Source organism: Neovison vison, chromosome 4, assembly GCF_020171115.1.
Source record: "Neovison vison isolate M4711 chromosome 4, ASM_NN_V1, whole genome shotgun sequence".
NCBI lineage: Eukaryota > Metazoa > Chordata > Mammalia > Carnivora > Mustelidae > Neogale > Neogale vison.
The window spans coordinates 133625400-133652771 of NC_058094.1; the positions used below are offsets into that span (position 1 = coordinate 133625400).

Below are 27372 nucleotides of genomic sequence, written 5' to 3' on the forward strand. Positions count from 1 at the left end.
AATCCTTCCTACTCGACATCATAAAAATGCATTTCTGTTGTCCTAAAAATTTTGCCTCTCACAGTGAAGGATTTAATCTATCAGAAATCTGTTTTTGTATATGGATTGAGAAACAGGTTTAACTTCATTCTTTTCCCAAGTAGGTGACCAGTTGCCCAGAACCACTTAAGACTCTCTTCTTTCTCTATTGATCTGCAATTCCATATCTGTCAATTGTCCATGTATTGGTGGGGATTTTTCTCAGCTCTCTATTCTGTTTAATTGGTCAGGTGTCTATCTTTACATCAAAATCATGACTTTTTTTCTTTTAACAGTTTCATCTGTCTGTCTTGATAAGTAGAACAGACAGGAACATCCTTCTTTCTGCAGAGTATGCTGCCTCTTCGTAGACCTCTGCTTTGGTATTTACATTTTAGAGTCAAATATCTGTGTTGGGATTTAGATTGGAATGGTATTGAGTCTGTGAATCACATGGAGAAAAATGGAAATGCTCACAACATGGAGAAGGCATTTATTCCCATTTTTAGATCTACTTGAATGGGTCCCATCAGTTTTTACAAGTTTCTTCATCCAGGTCTTACAAGTCTTTTGTTAAGGTTTTGTTAGATTCACTCCTATTGTCTTGTTCTTTTATTTTTAATGTTTATTTTTTTTTTTTTTTTTTTTATTTTCTTGTTCCTCATGAAGTCCTGCCTTGCCATGATCGCAGTGGGTGGGCAGCGCAGTAAGCCCAGCCTCTGGAGCCCGAGGTCTTAACCCTGAGCTGAGTCTTCTTTTATTTTTTATTTTTTTTCCAAGAATATATTTATTTTAGAGAGACAGTGGTGGGGGAGGGGAGAAGGGGCAGAGAGAGAAAGGTGATCTCAAGCAGACTCCCCACTAAGCCTGACATGGTTTCCATCTCACAACCCCAAGATGATGACCCCAGCGGAAACCAAGAACTGGACGCCTAACTGACCACTGCACCCTGGCGTCCCCTGAGCCTTCTCTTTAAGCACTTGCATTAGGCAGGGTGGTGTGTTGCCTGAAACCTTTCAGTGACTTCGCTTTCTCTGTAAATGCAGGCTGGGTCTCCGGCTTCAGGGCTCCTGCCTGGGCTGTGCCCCCTTCACCAGCTTTGCAGTACTGGTCCTGGTGGACAACTGTGGATTTCTCTCTCTGCTCTTTCTTTCCTGGTCTGCCTCCCTTCCTGGCATGCCACCCAGCAAGCAGATTTGCTGTGTCCAGCATGAGCACAGGCTGGCCTGCTGGCAAGGAGTACGCTTGTGTGGGACCTTGCCACGTTTCCTAACCTCTTTGGGCCTCAGCTTCCTTGTGTGTACAATGGGGATGAGAATATCTACCTTGTGAGGCAGTTAGGAGGGACTGAATGATTTTATGTAGAAACCTGTAATGAAACCTTTACAAATGTATTTTTTAAAGGATTTTATTTATTTATGTGAAAGAGAGGCAAGAAAGGGCATGAGCTGGGGAGAGGGGCAGAGGCAGAGGGAGAAGCAGACTCCCCTGCTGAGCAGGGAGCTTGACTCGGGGCTCGATCCCAGGACCCGGAGTTCATGACCTGAGTTGAAGGCAGATGCTTAACCCACTGAAACACCCATGCACCCCAAATGCTAGGTATTACTATAGTGACTCTTTACGGAATGGAGGATATCTCTTGATTCTCAAACCCCCTTGTCCAGAGGTCTGTGCTGGGCTCAGCCCCTCACCATACCTCTGTCCCTCTTTGCAGAGCCTCCCTGTCTTCATGCAGGGTTTACCAAGCAGTGTGCTGAGACCCCAGAGCCCTTCCCAGGGCTCAGCTGCCACTGACCCAGCCAGGGTGGTCTCTCTTCCCGCGGAGTGCCTGGTCCTACCTGCCCCTTGTCTGTAGTAGCCTCTCCCAGGGCTGGGGGATGAGAAGCATCCCAGCCTCCTGCCCTCACCCAGCCACAGAAGGAGAGATGAAGCTGTGCACCGGATGCGAGGCTCCTTACCAGCACCCCCATTCACCCCACACCTGCCGCAGGCCCAGCCCCTCCCCTCCAAGGCTTCTGCCCCCCACCGGCTGGCCGGCGTGTACTGCATGTGTGTGTGCGTGCCTGCGGTGGAAGCAGAGGAAATGCACGCCCCTCCTGACCTGGGTGGGCTCTGCCAGTCCCCCTTTCCCAGGGCTCTGTGCACACCTTAAAAGAGAAATGAACCCTGCCCGGTATACATCCCTGATCAGTCTGCCTGAGGGGATGAAGAAGGAAGCCCAAGAAATCTTGCCATTTGCAATGGGCCTTGAGGCATTGTGTTAAGTGAAATAAGTCAGAGAAAGCAAATACCATATGATCTCACTCAAATGTGGAATCTCAAACACAGATCAAAGAAAACAAAACCCAGAGTCCTAGATACAGAGAACAGATTGGCAGCTGCCAGAGGGAACTGAGGGGACGGGTGTGTGGGGGTGGGGAATGGATGAAGGGGTTAGGAAGTGCACACTTCTAGCTATTAAAGAAAGATTCCTGGGGACTTAATGGGCAGCTTGGAGAGCTGATCCTATGGTATCAACTTGGAGAGGTGACACAGGTGCCTAGACTCAGGCTGGGGATCAAACATCTGATCACTACACTGTATGCCTAAAAGTAACACAATATAGTATGTCAATCATGCCTCAATTAAAAAAGAAAGCCAAGTGCATTATTGCACACCAGTTACAAACCATTAGAAAATCTATCTTTAATAGGTGTTTTTTCTTTTCAAAAATGTTCTCCTTAAAAAAAAAAAAAGACATTTGTGTTTTGAACGCTATAGGCTTCTTTAAACCAAAGAATGGGATTTTGAATCACATGAATCGGATGAAACCCTCACCTGCGTCTGCCGCTCTCTGATCTGGACTGATGGGCTTGGCAGCGATTCGTTCTGGGTGGCCCATGCACAGAGGGGCCCCGGAGCCGCCCACCATCCCCAGGCAGCGGGCTCTGATGGCCGGGGCTGGCCGAGTGAGTCCTCCTTGCTTGCTTTGCCACGCTGGTCCTTCCTCCTTGACAAGCCAGGACGCTCGGCTGCTGCTCCGAGTTTGCCCTGAAGGTCTCCGTGCATCTGGGTCTTGAGCAGAGCTCTGGAGACACACAGCCCTTTCTCTGTGGCCTTTTCCCTCTGCACCCCATCCCCTGCGCCCCCCACCCCCCGCCTGCAGTCTCCACTGTCTCCGTGGTCCTGCTCTGCCCCCACCCGGCCCTTGAGTCCGGCGTGAGGAGCAGGAGGGCGGGAGGTGGGAGATGCTGCTGCCGGGGAAATGAGCAGAACAAGCTGCTCTGATTGGCTTTGGGGAGGCGGACACTGTCTATATAAATGGCAATCACATCCTCTGTGTCTTTGAACTGTCACAGGGAGAGGAGAGAGAAGAGAGGAGCGAGCAAGCACCGCGGGGCTGCCTGTGAGTACTGCTCCTTGTCCTTGTAGCCCGGGGGACCAGCCCCACTGGACAGTCCAGCTCCTGGATGGCTGTGGCCCTGGGGTCTGGGGACCAGAGGTTTACCTGTTGCTTTCAGTCAACAGTTTTCCTCCAGCTGGCTTAGGATAGCTCAGCATCCTGCTGCGGGCCGGTGGGCACACGATAGGAACTTTTTGCAAACGTAGGTGCCAACCCAAGTCACCTGTCTTTTTGTGTGTCTCTAAGCAACAAGTCAGGGAAAGAAGCAGAAACTTCTGACGGTTTTTTTTTAGCCTGTGTTCTCTGAGCCACAATAGCAACATAACAAAGCGAGTGGAAAGGAGCTTCCAGGCTGGTGCCTGGTACATCCAGAGCCCAGGGAGGCCGGGAAATGGGGTGGGAAAGGAGGTGGCTAGGCACCAGGTGGACCCAGGCTGCTTGGAGGGTACTGCATGTCCCCTGCCAGGGCTCCTGCCCTCCGTGTGTAGGAGAGCCAACAGTCCTCCTGCAAGATGGTTATAAACACCTGTTCTGATGTTTGTAAGGGGCGGGGCACACAGTAGGTGGTCAATAATGAGAGCTATGGTATTAATAAGCCAGTCACCAGCAGGTGGGATTGTGAGAGGGGGGGTGAAATGCTGCCCAGTGCTTCCCTGTCCCAGGGAATATTGTTTTCTCCAGTTTCCAAGGGAAGTTCAAGCAAGTGATCCAGGTTTTCCCCCCAATCCTATTTCTCTGTCAAAAGCTCCGAGAGCTGGGTTCTTCCCCTTGGTTTCTCCTCCAAATGGGCAGCATTTTCTGTTCTGAAACAGAACCCATAGCAAAGGTGCCAGTTACAGCATCAAAGCTGGCCTCTTTGGGTTTTCCACGCTGCTGGAGAGACAAACAGATCCTCTCTGCCTGGGGTGTGGGGGGGTGCAGTTCCCCAGCAGATACAGCAGACATTCTGGAACGGTTTTGACAGGATGAGTGTCAGGATGGTTCTGAAAAGGAGCAAGTTTGTGTCCATTACCGCAGCCTCTTTCTCTCTTCTGGACATGTGCTGGGGGTGCATCTGTGCACAGCCGATTTGATGAAAATAATTAAAAAAAAAAACAACCCTTCCAACCCCTTACAAATCAGATAAATAGCTGGAGAATTTATTTACATCTCTTTTCTCCTCTCAAGGATGTGCATCATTCTGAAGGTTTTACCCTGTAACCTTAGAAACTGAGTCTGGTGGTAAGTTTGGGGAAAGACTCCAGGAAAATTAGACTTTGTGCATTAAAGAGGTTGTGAAGTGTCTCGAGTTGCTCATTAGCATTTCTGGGAGGCGATGCTCAGGGCATCAGGGGGCAGAGCACAGGCACCGGACCTCAGCAGACCGGGTCTTGGTGTTCCAAGGGCACAAACCCACCAGAGAAACTGCCTGTAGCCGTGTGGGCTGAGACCAGCCACCTGCTTCCCTGAGCCCACTGCCTCATTTCCAAGGTGGGAATAGTATTGCTACTTTGCAAGGCTGGCGTGAAGATGGGGAGAACACCACTGCCCTGTGTAGGGTAACGATTTCAGCATTTGCTTGGGTTTGGAGGAGGTGGTGGAAGCACTTCTCCTAGGCCACAGAGGACCATGAAGTTGGTCCAGCCTCTGCCCGTCTCTGCCCAGGTTGGGGCTCAGATCAGAGCTGTCCCCTGTGCACCTTCTCCAGTGTGTGGTGAAAGGGCAGTGCCCAGACCACACTCTGGGTGGCACGCGCTGCCTCTCCAGCCCAGACCAGAGCCTCCTCTGGGTGGGCAGAGGCAGCAGGTGGCTCAGGAGCCCATGGCCACTGGCCACAGCTGTCAGGAGAGAAGGATGGCTTCAGCCTCCACAGCATAGCACCAGCCCCCAGTGCTCCCGTTCCTGGTTGTATAGCCTGGGTCGGGGCACCAGCGCCTCTGAAGCTTGGTCAGACGACGATAATCATACTCACTGGCTGGGTTGTTGAGACAGTAAATAATATAGGGCACACAACAAGCCTCACAGAAATTAGGCAGCAGGGACTCATCTGGTTTTTCTGACAATAGAATATGACAATCCTGGGTCAGCATGTGCTTGAGGTCTGACTTGGGGAAGCCTCAAACACAGATTTTTTTTTTTTTAACAACACTGGGGACAGACCAGCAACCCCTCCAAGGAGCAAGAGGGAGTCCGCAGTCAATATTTACCACTGACCTGATTTGTGAAACAAAACAAAACAAAACAAACAAACAAAACAAAACAAAAAAAAAACAAAAAACGGAGACTCCCCGAAGACTGTGCCAAAGCCAACTAACCAGACTCCTGATGGCAGGTGTTGTATATTTGGGAAAGATGATAAATCAATATGTGAGTTAGCCACAGGCGTGACTGCTATTAAGAAGAAAGCAACCAACTAGAACATAATTTAATATCTCGAGTCTATGGAAAAGGCAGATGGTGGTGGCCTTTTGTGACCTATTAATGTGACTATGGGAGATCAAGAGAAAGGGGGTGAGCATTTTAAGGGCGAGGAGAGAGGCTTTCCATGCCAGGAAAGTGTCTTCTGGAAGAGAATAGAATTAATTGGAAATGGGAGGGGTGACATTAAAAATCAGAATGACTGGATGGTTCTCGTACAAACTTTTCAGAATAGCAAAGACAAAGGAAAGTGATAAAAATTTTTAAATTTTCAATTTTGATTGAAAAGAAGTTTAAATGTAAAGTGTGAGCCAATGATAAAAGCGAGCAGAGATGGGGTGTTCATGCTTGCTGTGCCGAGGGGTGGGTGACATGTTTGTATCATCCTTGTTCTTCTGGAAAGAGACAGCGTGCAAAAGAACAGAAAACCTTACACCTCTTAATCCCATTTGGGAATTGACATGTCTAAGGGACAAATTCAATAGGAAAACCAAACAACGTGGCTCACGACGGCCACAGCTGATGAGGGACAGGCGACCTGGGAAGTCTGCCCAGCAGGTGTTAGTAAGGGTACATGTGTATGCTCTTTGAATACAATGTTGCTTGCTGTAATTGGGCCAATGTGAAGCATAGGTGATAAAAAGAGGAACCAAATAATACACATACCTTGGTAACCACAGTCCAAATTGTCCAAGGCCAGGTATAAATCGGAATAATATCAACAAGTTGGCTGTCCCTTTATCTTTCTTCTGAAATTGCTGCAGGTATCAATTTTCCAGGCAGCTTCACGTGTCAGGATACGTTTTGCAGGGATGTGGGCAGAAGCAGCAGTCTGTCCCCATGGGAGTAAAAAAGAAATCGTGACACAGATTTCTCTGTGGGTTTCGCCCATGAGAACGGTCAGCCAGGAAACACTGAGGCTCGGTCTTTGTCCCTGGCAGGGATATCCTCCTGTTTGCCTTGCACTGCCCTGGGGTTCAGTCGTCGCCAGATGACCCAGCTGGAACAGGATTGAGTTCTAACGTGATGATTTCCCAACATCAGTAGCAACGAAGGGCAGCTGCACATAGCCTTGGAGTCCGGGGGGCTTTCTGCCTGCAGCATCTCGCTGCCCGGTGTACCGGGGAGGAAGCAGACAGCCTCCTAGAGCAGAGCCAGGATTCAAGCCCTTCTGCCTACTCTGATCCCAGAGGCATGTTTTTTCTACTCCCGGTGGCGGCCAAGAGGTAGAGCATAGTCCTGGGCAACTGCAGGCTCAGATCTGATTCTGTGCAGTGTAGCAGGGCCAGATGGCCCTCGGAGGCCGGCCAAGCTGGCCTGATGGGAGGAGGCTTCCTGGGTGTCCAGCACTGACCGGGTAGAACTCCCAGGCCCGTCAGCTCACATGCTTGCAGGTTAATGGTTATGCATCTTGTTTAGAATCCTCAGTATAATGTCCATCTTCCAGGCTGGAGTTGAAGTGTGGAGAGGTCAGGTGGCTTGGCCACAGGCACGCCTGCAGCAAACAGCTGGAGCCAGCCCCTTGTGTTCCCCTAGGTGGTGACCCCTGGCTGAGCCCCCAGAGGCCCTGTGGAAGCTGCCTGGACCCATACAGCCTCTAGGGGGCATCCGGGAGCTCTTCACTGGCAACTCAGGGGGAGACCGGTTTCCTGAATTTAGTTCTTTCTCAGGGTTTGTCAACCCATACCCAGGCCACGGTTGTCGGGGATGTGCCAAATCTGTGCTTGAGTCCATTACCCAGGAGGGGCCAGGCCAGGGGGCAGGGTCCAGCTGTGTCCCTAGCCTCTCGGTGCCAAGGCTTTCCATTGGTTCGAGGGGATGGTAATGGTCCTTACAAGGTTATTACAAAGATTAATAAGAATATATGCCATGAGGGGTGCTTGGGGGGCCCAGTCTGTGAAGCACCTGCCTTTGGCCCAGGTCATGATCCCAGGGTCCTGGGATCGAGTCCTGTATTAGGCTCCCTGCTCAGCGGGGCACCTACTTCTCCCTCTCCTTCTTCCTACCACTCCCACTGCTTGCTCAATCTCTCTCTCTCTCTTTTTCTCTGTCATAAATAAATAAATATAATCTTAAAACAACAACAACAACAGTACATGCCACGAGGTTCACATGGTACTGGGCACCTGTGAGCTAACGTCTGTGCTGACCGAAGAGAGTCCCTATTTCAACAAGGACACCCCAGGATACGTGAAATTAACTGAGTGGAAGACAGTGGTATGTGGGTAAAATGAGGCACCTTCCATAATTATTGGAGCTACAGGGAAGGGTGCTTTGGTGTGAAGGACACGGTGCCCCAAAGCTTTGTCACCACTCGCTTCACATTTGGGAAGGGCCCTGACATCCCTGGGCCCTAACATTTTAGATTTCCCACCTGTTAAATTAGGGTGGCGATTGCTCGGGCATAACAAAGCTTTAAATGCATTGGAAAGCCCATCTTGTATCTCTAGTCTTGCCCCTTCCCTCCTGACCCCCGCTCCCAGGTACCTGGATCCTGTAAGTTTGGCCAGTGGGAGGCACTGGTGGGAGGTTGGAGGACAGAGGTATCCACCTCCATTGTGACACTGGCTGAGGCTCCTCCCTGTGCCAGCTCTGTCTGGGCAAGCCTGACCAGGTCTCTGCTTTGCGCAAATGACGTGGGTCCTGTCTTGGGGACCACAGTCTGCTCCCCATGTCCCTCCTGTCTGGGTGGGAATGGGCATGGAGGCTCTGAGGGGTTAACTGGCCTTCCTGTCTTACCAGAAATTACCCAGTTAATCAGCAGTGAAGATAAGGTGCAAATCCAGGACTCTGAATTCAGAGTCTACACTCTCTCCTGCGTGTGCACCGCCTCCTGGGAACACCCACTCTGGTGGCTTCTCCTCCTACCCGAGTGAGTCTATGGAGTTTCTTGGTAGCTTGTAGAGCTTGCCTGTGGAGGGCCATGATGACATGATGTCTTCATGCAAGACTTGACTTGTTAAGACAGCTTTCTGGAGGAGTGTGGGGCTAAGCGTGTAGAGCAAAAGCTCTGAACTGGGGACTCCAAAAGGAGCAGTTGTAGGAAAGTCGGTCTGAGCCCTAAGCCCTGCCCCAGTCCCGTACCCACCTCTCACTGCACAATCTGATGCATCCTTGAGCACAGCCCAGAGTGCCAGGGATCAAAAAGAAGCTGCAAGATTTTTGATGACTGCATTAATTTCTTTGCTGGTTCTGGGTCTGTTCAGATTTTCTATTTCTATTTCTTCCTATTCAGTTTTGGTAGTTTAGGAATGTATCTAGGAATGCACCCATTTCTTCCAGATTGCCGTATTTGTTGGCATATAGTTGCTTATAATATATTCTTGTAATTGTTTGTGTTTCTTTGGTGTTGGTTGTGATCTCTCCTCTTTCATTTGTGCTTTTACTTATTTGGGTGCTTTCTCTCTCTCTCTCCCTCCTTCTCTTTCTCTATCCTTTTTGATAACTCTGGCCCAAGGTTTATTGATCTTATTAATTATTTTAAAGAGCCAGCTCCTAGTTTCATTGATCTGTTCTACTGTTCTTTAGGTTTCTGTTTCATTGATTTCTGCTCTGATCTTTATTATTTCTCTTCCCCTGCTGGATGTGGGTTTTATTTGCTGTTCTTTCTCTGCTCCTTTAGGTGTGTGGTTAGGTGGCATATTTGAGATCTCTCTTGTTTCTTGAGAAAGGCTTGTATTGCCATGTACTTCCCTCTTAGGGCTGCCTCTGCTGTACCCCAAAGGTTCTGATCTGTTGTATTTTCATTTTCATTTGCTTCCATGATTTTTTAAAATTCTTCTTTAATGGTTGTCCCATTCATTCTTTAGTACGTTGCTCTTTAACCTCCACGTATTTGTGGTCCTTCCAAATTTCCTCTTGTGGGCATGAAGGATGGCATGTGATGGAATGAGCACTGGATGTTATAGGCAACGATGAATCACTAAACTCTCTCTGAAACTAACAATACACTGTATTTTAATTAATTAAATTTTAAAAAATGAAAAGAAAAGAAGCTGTGTTTGCCATCCAGTGGGATTTCCATTTTGTAATGGAATGTTCTCTAGATGATTTTGAGAACCGTAGTTGGAGAAAAAGGTGAAATCATGTTTCATCAAAAGAGAGGCGGGAGCCGTCGCTGCTGGCTCTCCTACCCCACAAAATGAAGTACTTTTGCTCAGTTAATACATTTATTTTTATTTAGAAAAAATAGACTGTTTTTAGGGCAATTTTAGGGTTGCAGGAGAATTTAGGAGGAAGTTCAGGGAGTTTCCGTATATTCCTTCTGCCCTCTCTGCCGCTGCCCCCCACCCCTCCACACACACCATTTCCCCTAGTTTTTTTTTTTTTTTGAAGTTTTAATGAATGTTTATTTCAAATTGAAAAGGAGGGAGTGAACAGCAAACAGGATCTAGCAGAAAACAGGTGCGTTGGAGCAGAAGTCAACTTGGACATCACAAAACCAAGAGATAAAGGAGAAAAAAAGATACAAATATAGGAGAATATATAAAAAGCATGGATGAGAGATAGTATTCATATATAAATATAAGGAATTAAAAAAATCATTTATTTGTTTATTTTTTTTATTTTTTCCAATTTATTTATTTTCAGAAAAACAGTATTCATTATTTTTTCACCACACCCAGTGCTCCATGCAAGCTGTGCCCTCTATAATACCCACCACCTGGTACCCCAACCTCCCACCCCCCCCGCCACTGCAAACCCCTCAGATTGTTTTTCAGAGTCCATAGTCTCTCATGGTTCATCTCTCCTTCCAATTTACCCAAAAGCACATACCCTCCCCAATGTCCATAACCCTACCCCCCTTCTCCCAACCCCCCTACCCCCAGCAACCCACAGTTTGTTTCGTGAGATTAAGAGTCACTTATGGTTTGTCTCCCTCCCTATCCCATCTTGTTTCATGGATTCTTCTCCTACCCTCTTAAGCCCCCATGTTGCATCACCACTCCCTCATATCAGGGAGATCATATGATATTTGTCTTTCTCCACTTGACTTATTTCGCTAAGCATGATACGCTCTAGTTCCATCCATGTTGTCGCAAATGGCAAGATTTCGTTTCTTTTGATGGCTGCATAGTATTCCATTGTGTATATATACCACATCTTCTTGATCCATTCATCTGTTGATGGACATCTAGGTTCTTCCCATAGTTTGGCTATTGTGGACATTGCTGCTATAAACATTCGGGTGCACGTGCCCCTTTGGATCACTACGTTTGTATCTTTAGGGTAAATTCCCAGTAGTGCAATTGCTGGGTCATAGGGCAGTTCTATTTTCAACATTTTGAGGAACCTCCATGCTGTTTTCCAGAGTGGTTGCACCAGCTTGCATTCCCACCAACAGTGTAGGAGGGTTCCCCTTTCTCCGCATCCTCGCCAGCATCTGCCATTTCCTGACTTGTTGATTTTAGCCATTCTGATTGGTGTGAGGTGATATCTCATTGTGGTTTTGATTTGTATTTCCCTGATGCCGAGTGATATGGAGCACTTTTTCATGTGTCTGTTGGCCATCTGGATGTCTTCTTTGCAGAAACGTCTGTTCATGTCCTCTGCCCATTTCTTGATTGGATTATTTGTTCTTTGGGTGTTGAGTTTGTTAAGTTCTTTATAGATTTTGGACACTAGTCCTTTATCTGATATGTCGTTTGCAAATATCTTCTCCCATTCTGTCAGTTGTCTTTTGGTTTTGTTAACTGTTTCCTTTGCTGTGCAAAAGCTTTTGATTTTGATGAAATCCCAAAAGTTAATTTTTGCCCTTGCTTCCCTTGCCTTTGGCGATGTTCCTAGGAAGATGTTGCTGCGGCTGAGGTTGAAGAGGTTGCTGCCTGTGTTCTCCTCAAGGATTTTGATGGATTCCTTTCTCACATTGAGGTCCTTAATCCATTTTGAGTCTATTTTTGTGTGTGGTGTAAGGAAATGGTCCAATTTCATTTTTCTGCACGTGGCTGTCCAATTTTCCCAACACCATTTATTGAAGAGGCTGTCTTTTTTCCATTGGACATTCTTTCCTGCTTTGTCGAAGATTAGTTGACCATAGAGTTGAGGGTCTATTTCTGGGCTCTCTATTCTGTTCCATTGGTCTATGTGTCTGTTTTTGTGCCAGTACCATGCTGTCTTGATGATGACAGCTTTGTAATAGAGCTTGAAGTCCGGAATTGTGATGCCACCAACTTTGGCTTTGTTTTTCAATATCCCTTTGGCTATTCGAGGTCTTTTCTGGTTCCATATAAATTTTAAAATTATTTGTTCCATTTCTTTGAAAAAGATGGATGGTACTTTGATAGGAATTGCATTAAATGTGTAGATTGCTTTAGGTAGCATAGACATTTTCACAATATTTATTCTTCCAATCCAGGAGCATGGAACATTTTTCCATTTCTTTGTGTCTTCCTCAATTTCTTTCATGAGTACTTTATAGTTTTCTGAGTATAGATTCTTAGCCTCTTTGGTTAGGTTTATTCTTAGGTATCTTATGGTTTGGGGTGCAATTGTAAATGGGATTGACTCCTTAATTTCTCTTTCTTCTGTCTTGTTGTTGGTGTAGAGAAGTGCAACTGATTTCTGTGCATTGATCTTATATCCTGACACTTTACTGAATTCCTGTATAAGTTATAGCAGTTTTGGAGTGGAGTCTTTTGGGTTTTCCACATAGAGTATCATATCATCTGCGAAGAGTGATAATTTGACTTCTTCTTTGCTGATTTGGATGCCTTTAATTTCCTTTTGTTGTCTGATTGCTGAGGCTAGGACTTCTAGTACTATGTTGAATAGCAGTGGTGATAATGGACATCCCTGCCGTGTTCCTGACCTTAGTGGAAAAGCTTTCAGTTTTTCTCCATTGAGAATGATATTTGCAGTGGGTTTTTCATAGATGGCTTTGATGATATTGAGGTATGTGCCCTCTATCCCTACACTTTGAAGGGTTTTGATCAGGAAGGGATGCTGTACTTTATCAAATGCTTTTTCAGCATCTATTGAGAGTATCATATGGTTCTTGTTCTTTCTTTTATTGATGTGTTGTATCACATTGACTGATTTGTGGATGTTGAACCAACCTTGCAGCCCTGGGATAAATCCCACTTGGTCGTGGTGACTAATCCTTTTAATGTACTGTTGAATCCTATTGGCTAGTATTTTGGTGAGAATTTTTGCATCTGTGTTCATCAAGGATATTGGTCTATAGCTCTCTTTTTTGATGGGATCCTTGTCTGGTTTTGGGATCAAGGTGATGCTGGCCTCATAAAATGAGTTTGGGAGTTTTCCTTCCATTTCTATTTTTTGGAACAGTTTCAGGAGAATAGGAATTAGTTCCTCTTTAAATGTTTGGTAGAATTCCCCCGGGAAGCCATCTGGCCCTGGGCTTTTGTTTGTTTGGAGATTTTTAATGACTGTTTCAATCTCCTTACTGGTTATGGGTCTGTTCAGGCTTTCTATTTCTTCCTGGTTCAATTTTGGTAGTTTATATGTTTCTAGGAATGCATCCATTTCTTCCAGATTGTCAAATTTGTTGGCGTAGAGTTGCTCATAGTATGTTCTTATAATAGTTTGTATTTCTTTGGTGTTAGTTGTGATCTCTCCTCTTTCATTCATGATTCTATTTATTTGGGTCCTTTCTCTTTTCTTTTTGATAAGTCTGGCCAAGGGTTTATCAATTTTATTAATTCTTTCAAAGAACCAGCTCCTAGTTTGGTTGATTTGTTCTATTGTTTTTTTGGTTTCTATTTCATTGATTTCTGCTCTGATCTTTATGATTTCTCTTCTCCTGCTGGGCTTAGGGTTTCTTTCTTGTTCTTTCTCCAGCTCCTTTAGGTGTAGGGTCAGGTTGTGTACCTGAGACCTTTCTTGTTTCTTGAGAAAAGCTTGTACCGCTATATATTTTCCTCTCAGGACTGCCTTTGTTGTGTCCCACAGATTTTGAACCGTTGTATTTTCATTATCATTTGTTTCCATGATTTTTTTCAATTCTTCTTTAATTTCCCGGTTGACCCATTCATTCTTTAGAAGGATGCTGTTTAGTCTCCATGTATTTGTGTTCTTTCCAAACTTCCTCTTGTGGTTGAGTTCTAGCTTCAGAGCATTGTGGTCTGAAAATATGCAGGGAATGATCCCAATCTTTTGATACTGGTTGAGTCCTGATTTAGGACCGAGGATGTGATCTATTCTGGAGAATGTTCCATGTGCACTAGAGAAGAATGTGTATTCTGTTGCTTTGGGATGAAATGTTCTGAATATATCTGTGATGTCCATCTCTTCCAGTGTATCATTTAAGGCCTTTATTTCCCTGTTGATCTTTTGCTTGGATGATCTGTCCATTTCAGTGAGGAGAGTGTTAAAGTCCCCTACTATTATTGTATTATTGTTGATGTGTTTCTTTGATTTTGTTATTAATTGGTTTATATAGTTTGCTGCGCCCACGTTGGGGGCATAGATATTTAAAATTGTTAGATCTTCTTGTTGGACAGACCCTTTGAGTATGATATAGTGTCCTTCCTCATCTCTTATTATAGTCTTTGGCTTAAAATCTAATTGATCTGATATAAGGATTGCCACTCCTGCTTTTTTCTGATGTCCATTAGCATGGTAAATTCTTTTCCACCCCCTCACTTTAAGTCTGGAGGTGTCTTCGGGTTTAAAATGAGTTTCTTGGAGGCAACATATAGATGGGTTTTGTTTTTTTATCCATTCTGATACCCTGTGTCTTTCGATTGGGGCATTTAGCCCATTAACATTCAGGGTAACTATTGAGAGATATGATTTTAGTGCCATTGTATTGCCTGTAAGGTGACTGTTACTGTATATTGTCTCTGTTCCTTTCTGATCTACCACTTGTAGGCTCTCTCTTTGCTTAGAGGACCCCTTTCAGTATTTCCTGTAGAGCTGATTTGGTGTTTGCAAATTCTTTCAGTTTTTGTTTGTCCTGGAAGCTTTTAATCTCTCCTTCTATTTTCAATGATAGCCTAGCTGGATATAGTATTCTTGGCTGCATGTTTTTCTCGTTTAGTGCTCTGAAAATATCATGCCAGCTCTTTCTGGCCTGCCAGGTCTCTGTGGATAAGTCAGCTGCCAATCTAATACTTTTACCATTCTATGTTACAGACTTCTTTTCCCGGGCTGCTTTCAGGATTTTCTCTTTGTCACTAAGGCTTGTAAATTTTACTATTAGGTGACGGGGTGTGGGCCTATTCTTATTGATTTTGAGGGGCGTTCTCTGAACCTCCTGAATTTTGATGCTTGTTCCCTTTGCCATATTGGGGAAATTCTCCCCAATAATTCTCTCCAGTATACCTTCTGCTCCCCTCTCTCTTTCTTCTTCTTCTGGAATCCCAATTATTCTAATGTTGTTTCGTCTTATGGTGTCACTTATCTCTCGAATTCTCCCCTCATGGTCCAGTAGCTGTTTGTCCCTCTTTTGCTCAGCTTCTTTATTCTCTGTCATTTGGTCTTCTATATCGCTAATTCTTTCTTCTGCCTCATTTATCCTAGCAGTGAGAGCCTCCATTTTTGATTGAACTTCATTAATAGCTTTTTTGATTTCAACTTGGTTAGATTTTAGTTCTTTTATTTCTCCAGAAAGGGCTTTTATATCTCTGGAGAGGGTTTCTCTAATATCTTCCATGCCTTTTTCAAGCCCGGCTATAACCTTGAGAATTGTCATTTTGAACTCTAGATCTGACATATTACCAATGTCTGTATTGATTAGGTCCCTAGCCTTCGGTACTGCCTCTTGTTCTTTTTTTTGTTGTGAATTTTTCCGCCTTGTCATTTTGTCCAGCTAAGAGTATATGAAGGAGCAAGTAAAATACTAAAAGGGTGGCAACAACCACAGGAAAATATGCTTTAACCTAATCAGAAGAGATCCCAAATCGTGAGGGGGGAGAAATCTCCTCTGATTGGGATCTCCTTTGATTGGGATCTCCCAATCTCTTCTGATTGGGATCTCTTCTGATTTGGTGATAAAAAGAGGTTCAAAAAGAAAGAAAGAAAAAAAAAAGAAAAAAAGAATTAAAAAAAAGAGATTGAATTAAAAATTCAATCAAGAATTTAAAAAAGAATTAAGAAAAAAAAAGATTGAAGAGATTAGGATCTCTTCTGATTTGGGGATAAAAAGAGGTTCAAAAATAAATAAAGAAAAAAAAGAATTAAAAAAAAGAAAATGAATAAAGAAAAGTATAAAAAAGAAAAAAATATATATATTAGATAATCTAGTTAAAAAACATTAAAAAAGAAAAGGGTAAAAGTTATAAAAAATTTTAGCAGAAGAAGAGAAAAAAAAATGAAAAAGAAAAAAATTAAATTAACTGCAAGACTAAAAAATCACAGGCAGAAAGCCATGAGTTCCGTGGTTTGTTTTCTCCTCCTCTGGAATTCTGCTGCTCTCCTTGGTATTGAAACTGCACTCCTTGGTAGGTGAACTTGGTCTTGCCTGGATTTCTTGTTGATCTTCTGGGGGAGGGGCCTGGTGTAGTGATTCTCAAGTGTCTTTGCCCCAGGCGGAATTACACCGCCCTTACCAAGGGCCGGGCTGAGTGATCTGCCCGGCTTTGCTTTCAGGAGCTTTTGTTCCCTGAGCGCTTTCCGTAGAGTTCCGGAGGACGGGAATACAAATGGCGGCCTCCTGGTCTCCGGCCCGGAGGAGCCGAGAGCCCGGGGCCCCGCTCCCCAGTGCGCCCTCAGCGAACAGCTCCTAGTAACTCGCGTCTGCCTAACCTCCGGCCGCGCTCCGAGCTCACCGAGCCTGCGACCGGTTCAAGGCAACTCCGAGCTGCGAGCTTACTGTCGGCTCTGTCTCTGCAGCCGGCTTTCCCGTTCCAATACCCGCAAGCTCTGCGACACTCAGACACCCCCGATCCTTCTGTGACCCCGCGGGACCTGAGGTCACGCCGACCCCGTGTGGGCTTCGCCCCGCTTTAGCCTCCGGAGCGATGTCCCTCAGCGGAGCAGACTTTTAAAAGTCCTGATTTTGTGCTCCGTTGCTCCGCCGCTTGCCGGGAGCCGGCCCCTCCCCCCGGGGTCTATCTTCCCGTCGCTTTGGATTCACTTCTCCACCAGTCCTACCTTTCAGAAAGTGGTTGTTTTTCTGTTTCTAGAATTGCTGTTCTTCTTCTCTTCGATCTGCCGATGGATTTGCAGGTGTTTGCAATCTTTAGATAAGCTCTCTAGCTGATCTCCTGCTAGCTGAGGTAGTCTCAGCCTGCTACTTCTCCGCCATCTTGACTCCTCCCCTGATTTCCCCTAGTTTTAATAAAAACTTTTACCTGAAGGCCAACTCTGAGGGGAACTTACATCTTTATTCCATTTAATCTCCCCAGAGTGTTTAGAGGTGGGCATTTTCACAAGGCACCTTTGCGCAGGGCTGAGAGGGAGCGTCAGAAAGGGCAAGGATGGGCCTCAGCCCCATCCCCACTAAAGAGATGGCCATGCCCGTGCCTGTATGGCCTCCCGGGGCCTTGTTGGGATTCTTTACACACTACACGGTCACTGAGGAAAACATTAATTTAAATGATGTAAAGCTCCTGAATGACTTGTTAACTGGAGTCTTTCGAGTTATGGAACAGCACAGGGCTTTCCTTCAAGGCAAGCTGAGAGCGAGCCACTCTTGCTGTCAGAAGGCTCCCATTGCTAGAAGCTTCCTCATGGTCTGGATTAGAAGCATATCTCATGTTGGGGTTATTTATGCTTTTCACCCACAGAGGAAATGTTCATCAAGAAACCAGGTGATCCGGGGGAAAATCTGTCCAATTACTTTTGTGCCTAGATTGAGACTGATATGCTGGAGGAAAAGAGACAGGTCTCTGTCCTCAGGGGAGAAGCGTGTTTTGAATCCTAATTATGTTTCATTTTTCCTGGGATAGTGTATAAAAAATGTAAGCACTTTTCTTTTTATCAAGTTAGAAGAGGAAGGCCAGGAAAGGCTGCAGTGTTCAGGGTCCCAGGGTTTGAGCAAGACCTTGGCTGCTGAGCCCTGGCAAGCAGGACCACAGACAGGTATAGATCAGGGCCTTGCAGTGGGTCCCCGACCCTCCCAGAGGGACTGACTTCCCACCCCCATTCCCTGACACCCAATTTGTGGTCTTGGTTGGTCCTGCCAGTTCAGCTGTGTCATCACTGAGGTCCCATGGGAGCTCAGCCCCCTGACATTCACAATCTATGAGACACGATCGAGGGCCTGGCTTGGGCTCTGGCCAAACCACTGTGGCTAGTTTGGTTCAGACTCTGGGAGTACCGCTGGAGCCAGAGGAGAGGGAAGTTCAAGTCCAAGGTGAACACTGAGGGTCTAGGCTGGGGACTCTGAGTCGTTAGTGAGGCTGGAAGACCGTAGTCTCAGCATGAACTAAACAGGAGGGGCCCTGGTGGGGGTGGGTCAGGGTTCCGAGGGGACCATTTTCTCTCTTTTTAAAAAATTTTTTTCTTTATTTATTTGAGAAAAAGAGAGAGCACAAGCAGGGGGAGTGGCAGGCAGAGGGAGAAGCAGTTCCCCACTGAGCAGGGAGCTGGATGCAGAGCTCAATCCCAGGACCCTGGGATCATGACCTGACCTGAAGGCAGATGCTTCACCGACTGAGCCACCCGGTTGCCCCAGGACCCTTGTCTCTTGAGGCTTTTCCTGTGGCACATATGGGATGGTCTCGTAGTTACGACTGTCTTAAAAGTAAAGAAACAGGTATAATAGAGCATATTTCAGAAACGAAATGTTTACAGGATCTGATGTTCTGTTCATCCATTCATACACTCACTCATTCATCTCTCTCAGTGAGCAAGTATTTGAGGTGCTCAGTGTGGTCCTGGGTCAGTGCTTGGCTCTGGGAAGCAAAAATCAACAGTTGAGGATTCAGCCTGGAGAAGGCCCAGTTAGCAGAGAACGTCACAAAACCAAACAAGCCCTGGGCCAGGCAGGAGGGACGAGGGGGTGCAGGGGCGTTCAGACCTGTCTGAGATTGTGGGGCTGGAGCTGTGCCCTGCCTGGCACTGACTGAGAAGCAGGTGGATTGCTTGGGGTGCAGAGGTCCGGGTCGAGCTGGGGTCCCGGCACCCATGAGTCATGACAGCCGTGGCAAGTAGATCACAGGGACTAGCCTGCCCAGTGATCAGATCATGTCTTCAGAAGCTCGGGGGGGCGGGGGAAGGGGGGACATCGATCACAGACTTTATCACTGTCTGCATATTCCAGCCAATATTTGCCCAGCTTGGGGGCATGAGATGTCAACCAGCTACAAAATGAGCACGAGATTCTCTGGGGCTTCGGCCCTAAAAGCCTTCTTTGTGGGAAACAATAGGCAAATTAAAGGCGGAACGAGGGCAGAGTGACGGGAACATAACGAGCTGGTATCATCTTACAATTGGGGAATATTTCTTCAGAGGGTGTGTTGGTGTGTCTGTCCATTTTCCCTGGGGCCCCCCGTGTGGCCGTCCATGCTAGGTTGTTCTTGGTAGAAGGGAGCTGCTGATTCTCCGGGAAGCAAAGTGTCCTTCTTAATTGTGCCCAACTTTCTCACGCTGGGTCTTCTGCTAGTTTCTGGGCTAACCCACAGCAGGGCACATAGAGCTCATCCGAATATTTACTCCATAGGGCAGTTTTTTTAAAGACTTATCTTATTTATTTTAGAAGGAGAGCGCAGTGGGAGGGAACAGAGGGAGAGAGAAACACAGCAGACTCTGGGCTGAAAATGGAGCCCGGCACAGGGCTTGATCTCAGAACCCCAAGATCACGACCTGAGCCAAAACCAAGAGTCAGATGCTCAACCGACTGTACCACCCCAGTACCCCCTCCACAGGGCATTTTTACAGTTGTTCCCATGGTACGACTCATAAAGGAAAAGATCATGAGATCCGACTACATAAAAGCTGAAGATCCGACTACATAAAAGCTGAAATTCTTATAGGTCTGAAGAAAATTGTCAACAAAATCAGGTCAAACAAAAAAAAACGAAGAAAATGTCTGCAAAATACATCACAGACATAACGGCTATTACAGGAGAGTTTTCACAATTAAATAAAAGCAGGAGACAAGCAATTCATAAAAGAAATCCACATGGCAAAGAAATAGAGAAACCTGTTAAAACCTATTAATCCAAGTAAAACAGAGTCATAGATACCTATGAGGCCAGTAAAGCTTAAAATGAAGTTTCCCAAACCCAGTGTTGACCACAGCACAGCAGATCAAGCACTGCCATACTGTCTACTGGGAGAGCACTCTGGGGAGCTAGAATTCTGGGGGGAGATGTGGCCTTGGGGCTTTACTTATTTGTTTGCTTGTTTGTTTTTAGATGATGGATTTAAAACAATTTTTTAAAAGATTTTATTTATTTATTTGGCAGACAAGAAAGGGAGAGAGAATGCACAAGCAGGGAGGGCGGCAGGCAGAGAGAGGAAGAAGCAGACCCCGCACTGAGCAGAGAGCCTGATGCAGGAATCGATCCCAGAACTCTGAGATCAGGACCTGAGCTGAAGGCAGATATTTAGCCTACGGAGCCCCCCAGATGCCCCACCATGTAACTTTGAAACACCAAAAATGTGTATTTCTATAAGACTTTGTTCCGTAGAAACTACAGGTCAACGCTCTTCCTTTCAGAAAACCGTAATGCAAAACAAAGTGTGCAGAAATGTACATTGTACCTGCCAGTGTTTTACAGAAATGCCAATAACTGACATTTATTGAATGTCACTGTACAAAGCTGTTGCCAGGTACTATTCAATCGTCACCAAAAAGTCCTTTGAGATCATGCTATTACTACCACGAATTTTGTTTTCAGATCAGGTTTGCCACGGTGGCAATTGACGTCAGATGGTATAAGCAGTAAACATCTGAGTCAGAGGCTTTTGGCTTTCAGTCCTGACATGTTGGCCACTGGGCTCCCCCAGCACTTTCTCCAAAGGCTGCCGGGACTGACCCAAATGTTCAACAACTGAAGCGTATTGTGACTATAGCACACGTAACTTGTGAAATACAAGCAAGAATGAGAAACCACATGCTGGAAAAGTATTTATTAACATGGGATGCGCAAGCTAGCAAACAGACCCGCAAATCTATATAGTTTTAGTTGAATTGGAAACATATCAACTTGAAATACTTTGGGGTTTTTAAAAAGCAAGTTTTACTCTCTGTGCAAACTTGGAAATAATCAGTCACTCAATGAAAAATCAGTTTCGAAGCCTGCAGATCCAGGGAATTATTTACCAGAAGTTATGCAGATAAAGCTTTGTGGCTCTAAGAGTCTTTGGAAAGTCTGGCTGTGATATCCCGGATGAGAAACAGAGCTCTCCTTGGCCCTAAGCTTATAAACACAAACGGGGACTCCAGGCGATCATAGGTTTTTAGCGTTCACAGTTGCTACAACTTAGAGCCATACTTTATGTCCCAGTCGCTGTGACTCATTCATTCACTAGATGCAAAATGTATCCCCAAACAGTAACACGGAGATAAGGGTTTGATAACAGCTGATCTTGAAGCAACCTAGGAAAGTCTAACTCATGTACCAGGGAGTGCTCTGAGGAAAGCATCCTGGAGACTGGAGAGAACACGGAGGCATGGAAAGGCATCCTCAGACTGGCTCACCTCCTCCAAGAAGCCCTCCTCAAGCAAACTTCAGTCCTGCTTCCATGAGCCATCTTCATTCATGCTTACTTCAGCATGCTGAGCCCAAGTTTAGCAAAGAATCCCGCCAGCCAGCTCTTCAAGGAAAGCTCTGCCCTTGATATCCAATCGAGGTCTTCTTTCCCCACCCCGGACCCCAAACCAAATTACTCCGAGTCATGTTCATCTACTCCTTACCCTACCTGTTGACTATAAATCCACCACCTTTCCCTGTTGCACTGGGAGCTAAATTCAGTCTCCTCCCCATGGCAGTAGTCTTGAATAAAATCTTCTTGTGCATAATAAGTGTCTGGTGAATCATTTCTCTTTAACAACTTATATCTCAAAAATAAGGTCAAGAAAAATCCATAGAAACCCTGCATGGACAGTGGGAATTGATAGAAGATGTGCTGGCATTCTGATACCAACTTCATCTCCTGTGCTATGTACAGAAGGTGTGGAATCACCCCCCACCCAGCACGTGTGCCCATGGAAAAGTCAATCCTGAATTATGATGCTTTGAACTGTGGGAGGAATTTAAAAATGTGCCCCTTGCTCAGCACCCAGTGGTCCCTTAGAAATCCAGGAAGCATTCTGGAAGGACAGAATTCTGCATCAGAATTCTGAGTGGTGGGATTCCAGGTGAATATGTTTCTTTGTGTTGTCTCAGATCCCTGTTTCGAAAATACTGCCAGTTCTTATTATTCACAGACCTCCTCCCTGCAAATTTAACTACGTGCTCAAATTTAACCCCAAAATCCATACTCATGGTGCTTTCCTGACATTTCACAATGTGCACAGTATAAGTCGATGACACATTTGAGCAGCTCATTGTGCTTCTTTCCATCTGAGGTGGAGCAAGGCAATAGCCCACCTTCCTGTGTCAACAAGTACTCTATGTAGTGTCATAGTGTTCAAATGGTCGGGTTAGTCTTGATAGTTTCACTGTTTAAAATGACTCACAGAGGGGTGCCTGGGTGACTCAGTCCCTTAAGCATCTGACTCTTGATTTTGGCTCAAGTCGTGATCTCATTGTCATGGGATCTAACCCCTACATCAGGCTCTGCGCACAGCAGGGAATCTGCTTGAGATCTTCCCTCTTCCTCTCCCTCTGCCCCTCCCCCTGCTCTATATAAATAAATAAAATCTGAAGCACATTATAGGGGTCCTGCATGTACAAGGCCTTTTGGGCGTTAGGGAGAAAACACATGTGTTAGAGAAGCCCCCTGGCATGAGTTAGAGTGCAGTTGGTCATGAGTCCAGTCTTCATCAATGAATATCAAATAAAGCATCTTTGAAAAAATACAACAATATTATGTACTGATTGGTTGACCTATTTGTGACCAGAGATTCAGGATCCTCACCCTGCCTTTACCCTGGGGGCAGTGTGGTGTCCATGGAGACTTTATGGAACCTAACTGCCCCATGTATTCAGGGCACCACCTGTGTCTTCCTGATGTCCTAAGAAAGGGAAAGGCTGGGTCTGGGAAGCAGGTTGCATGCAGGACTGTGGTCCCAGGTGGGATGGGATCAAACGGAAGCAGACACAAGCTGACAGGAGGTTATACACCCAGGGCTCTGGCTTGAGTGCATGACATGCACCATGTGAGTTCACCTCCACACCTTCCTGAGGAATCGACTTTGTCACCTTCAGTTCTCACGTGGGCACAGAGGCTCAGAGGGTTACACTTACCTGTTTCTGTCTGGCGGCTATGGAGGAACAGAGCAGGACTTGGTTGGTGCTTGTCATGGTGGTTGGGATGGACCAGGACGAGAAGTGAGTGCTTGGGGCCCGGTTCACTGATGCAGATGATAAGATGAGCCAATGGTAGGATGAGCATTTGGTTTGTGTGTCCAAAACCAGTGGTGTTTCCACCCATCCAGACGTGGAAGGAGGTGCTCCCACCTGGGTTCTGGGCGTTTCCATCACCGACCAGGCTGTCTGAGCAGTCAGCTTGCTGGGAACTGCCCCGGTCCAGTTGCAAGGTCGTCATAGTTGCTAACCGACATATTTTCTCTCGCTGTGAAGGTTCTGCCTCTGAAGAAGACCGGCCACCATGAACTCAGGTGAATTCCGAAGGAGAGGGAAGGAGATGGTGGATTTCGTGGCTGACTACTTGGAAGGCATTGAGGGGCGCCAGGTCTACCCCGATGTGGAGCCCGGCTACTTGCGGCCCCTGATCCCCACCTCTGCCCCCGAGGAGCCCGACACATTTGAGGACATCCTCAACGATGTCGAGAAGATAATCATGCCGGGGGTAAGTCTGGACCCCAGGCTGTGAAACGGAAGGGCTAGTGCTACGGTGGCACCTAATGGGCATCAGGCACATCACACGTGTCATGCTACCTGTCCTCACAGCCACCTTGCTGGCGAGCCAGCTGAAGCCCAGAGAGGCTAGGTAATCAGCCTGAGGTCACACAGCTAGTAAGTGACGGAGTCAGGACTGTGCCCTGGATTGTGCGGGCTTCCAGGGCAGTGAGTATGCTTCTCCCCATAGATCCCCAGGTTGGGCCCCGCTCTGAGCCCGGGGTACTTACGTGAGCCCTCATAGGAACTTCGTTTCCACCCCTGGTGACTTGTTTCAAGTAAGTTCCTTGCTCAAAATAGAGCAAGCACCTTCCTAACATTCTTGTGTTCAGCAAGGCAAATTGCTTGCCTGGAAGACATTATTTATTTTACTTGAGAATGGGAGGGGGCGGGGCGTTCCCCTGCTTCTCTGCAAATTCTGTCCTTGGAGGCAGACCTCTTTATCCGAAGCCACTGAGTCACAGGGCCATTGACCCAGGGCAGGGCTGTTCCTCCTGACCAGAGGGCCTCTTTCAGACCAGCTGCTCACTTTCCACCTCCCAGGGGTTTCCCTTGACATTTGTGCTTGGAGCGAAGTAAGGGTTTCCTGTTCTTGCCTTTGAGATTGTGCAAACACCCTGAGCTGCTCTGCACTAAGGCACTAAGCCCCTCCAGGGGAGGTGTGGTTAAATGTCAGGCAGGGGGTGCGGCAAAACACTCTGGGCTGGGTGGCTTGGACCACTGACATTTATTTGCTTCTCATAATCCCGAGATTAGGAATGCGAGATCAATGTGCCTGTGGATTTGTTTCCTGGTGAGGATTCTTAGCCTGGCTTGCCGACGGCCACCTCTGGGCATCCCTCTCCTCCTTGCCAGGGCCCCCAGAGGTCCCACTTCTAATGTCATTACAGTGTGTGTTAGGGCTTCCACACAGGAATTTGGGGAGCACAAGCATGTTCCATGACGGGGAATGTGGGAGACGACGGAATTTGGAGATTTCTGGTGGAGTGAGAAGGGGGCATTCAGCAGTGTCCCAGCTGCACTGGTGCGTGCACTGTCCTGAGTCCTGGGGTCCCTGGGTGGGCTGCGGGGACAGTAGGTGACCTCTCGGTGCTCCTGTCTGCAGGTGTGCGGAGTGACTATCCATCTGAAGCATGGTGTGAGCTTCAGGTCAGAATGAAAGCAAAGACACAGGGTCCCCCAGTTGTCCTTTGCCCGGTGTCAGGGCAAGCAGGGAGGGGACAGGGTGAGGGAACCACTTCCTCCATAGAAATACGGGAATTTGTAATTCGCGAAGGCATTGTCATGAACATGAAAACATTCGCATTAGATTCATTTTGTCCGCTGGACCTGAATGTTTACTTCTTTCTCCTGATTCTTCAAAGAAATTAAAGTATTTTCTGGGCCCCCGAAAGTATCTCACCAGCCCTGGTCACTGGGCCTGGCATTCCCTATGCCCCCTCAGGTCCACTGGCAGCCTCTCTTGCCTGAGCTGCCCACGCTGGGACTGTGCTGAGCTTCTAGCTCTCTCCAGACCATTCCTCCCTCCTTCTCGGTCCCCACAAGCTGTTGGCCATACCTGAACCCACCCCAGGCTGAATGCCCTGGTCCTCCCTGGTTTTCTGCAATATGTGTCCATCCTTCTACCCACTCTGTGCTCTGGGAGGATCCATGCTAGCGCCTGGTCCTCCCAAGGAGTGTCCCTGACCTCAGCCTGGGATGCGGGTGACCATGGTGGCAGCAGGACTGGTCAAGTCTCCAGGACCACTCCCAGTTCTCGGAGAGCTCCCAGTGAGTTGCCTTCACAACCAGAGTGGTCTTTTGGGCCACATGGGGTCCAATGGACAATCAGTAACTAGTTTATGACAGAAGAAGTATTTGCATTTTTCTCCAGACTAAGAAAACGAGGAGCGTTGGCAGAACCCCTCCACCCCTAGGGACGGAAGGTGTCTTAAAGGCTTTATTTATTCTGTTCCCCACCTGACAGGCTGGTCAACAGCAAGAACAAATAGAACAAGCAGGCACTGCCCCTCCTCTCCCCACCTTCTCCCAGACTCTGAGATATTCCCAGCCAGCCCCGCGTTCCCAGTCCTAGATCCTCCCACCCCCAGTGGGCTGGCTGGGCTCCTGATGCTCCCACTTCCCCCAACACCCCAGTGTGGCCCCACTGCTGCCGCAGCCTGGGACCCCCAGCCAGGTGGAGACAGAGGAGAGGAGGGATATGGGGGATGATGGAGTTGCAGTTGCTCGAGGGGATGCCTTGCATAGGAGAGTGAGTAGGCGGCAGGAAGACCAGCTGAACAATCTGTGAAATCAGGCTTGGTTTTTTCTCTAATACAGATTTTACTTTTTTAGAGCAGTTTTAGGAAAGCCAGGCTTCTGCCCGAAGAGATGGGATTTCCATTTCTGTTCGCTGTCTGACGGGGGCACCTAACCAGAATTTAAAATACAGGGCAGCTTCTGGGAGACCTCACCTGCCATGAGGGCCAACGGAGGGCCCCTGGGTCCTCCTCACACAGGGCGGGGCTCCCTCACACCTTGATGTCTGCACACAGGTGACCCACTGGCACAGCCCCTACTTCTTCGCCTACTTCCCCACGGCCAACTCGTACCCAGCCCTGCTTGCCGACATACTGTGTGGGGCCATCGGCTGCATCGGCTTCTCCTGGGTGAGCTCGGCAGGGGGATCCTGGGGGATTCTGGCAAGGGTGGGACATGCTGCCGTGGGGACAGGGCTTCTGGGCCCATAGGACCTGAGCAGGTAAGCTGTGGCACCTGCGCGGACGGAGAGGGTCTCAGCCTCGGATACAGTGTCTCATGAGGGAATTTAGAATTCAGAGAAATAGAATGAGATAAATTCTCCTTTCTAGGGAAAGAAAGCCCAATTCTGCATGCAGCGCTTTTTTTTTTAGAGGTACTTGGTATGAATTGAAATCACAACCGAGGCCTTAGACTTTCTGCAGCCCGTTCCTGGGAATCTGCATTCCTGCCAAGCATTCCAGAGGATCTGTGTATACCCTGCAGCTGCCTGGGGCTCATTCTATCTGTTGGCAGCCTGGAGAGGCCCCTGGCCATCGGCCCTGTGGAGCCATGCGGGGCAGGCGGCTCTGGAAATGGGGCCAGCTCCCACCCCCATGCCAGCAGTCCCAGTACCACCTTATCTGGAGATAAAATGCCAGAGGAGCGGGCGGGCTCGGCTCCTCCTTCCAGCTCCCTGTTCCCAGGTCCAGTGCTGCAGGAAGGATTCCCTCCTCCCTAAATGCAGAGCACTCAGAAGCCCAGTGGCAGGCCGACAGCATTGGGGATCCCAGGGCCTCTTGCATCCAGAGTGCCACCAGAGTGGCTGGTGCCTCAGAGCTGAGTGGACTCGTGCTGACCCAGGACCCGCGGCAGGGGAAGGACATGTTAGCATCCCCTTGCCCACCCCCCCAGCCCCACCTGACTTGCTGGCTCTTCAGACAAGACTTCCTGGGGGACCAAGTCAGCTGCCCAGGAAGGGTTGGGGGAGGGTCACCCCTGGCTCCCTGCCGTGGGTCTCTGAGTTGCTCTCTGCCAGGTGCCCAAAGCAGCATGAGCATGGACCGGGTGGCCTCAGTCACCTCCTGTGTCTCTAATGAGCACCCCCTTCTAAAGGACTTTTTTTCATAAGCTACTACGGCAGATTTCATTAGCCCTGCTAGTCCAGAGCCATCCTGTCCCTCCTGGGTGACTTGGTGT

The 27372-nt window shown here is 47.5% G+C and overlaps 1 protein-coding gene across 1 annotated transcript in view; it reads left to right on the top strand.

Annotated features, from left to right (window-relative positions):
- The window catches only part of DDC (dopa decarboxylase), an 84246-nt gene that overhangs the window by 4439 nt on the left and 52435 nt on the right, over positions 1-27372 (top strand). The window contains exons 2-4 of the mRNA XM_044245693.1: positions 3357-3403; positions 23398-23626; positions 26211-26324. Of these exons, the coding sequence (XP_044101628.1) occupies positions 23426-23626; positions 26211-26324 (315 nt within the window). The 5' untranslated portion in view covers positions 3357-3403; positions 23398-23425. The remainder of the gene's footprint in view (positions 1-3356; positions 3404-23397; positions 23627-26210; positions 26325-27372) is intronic.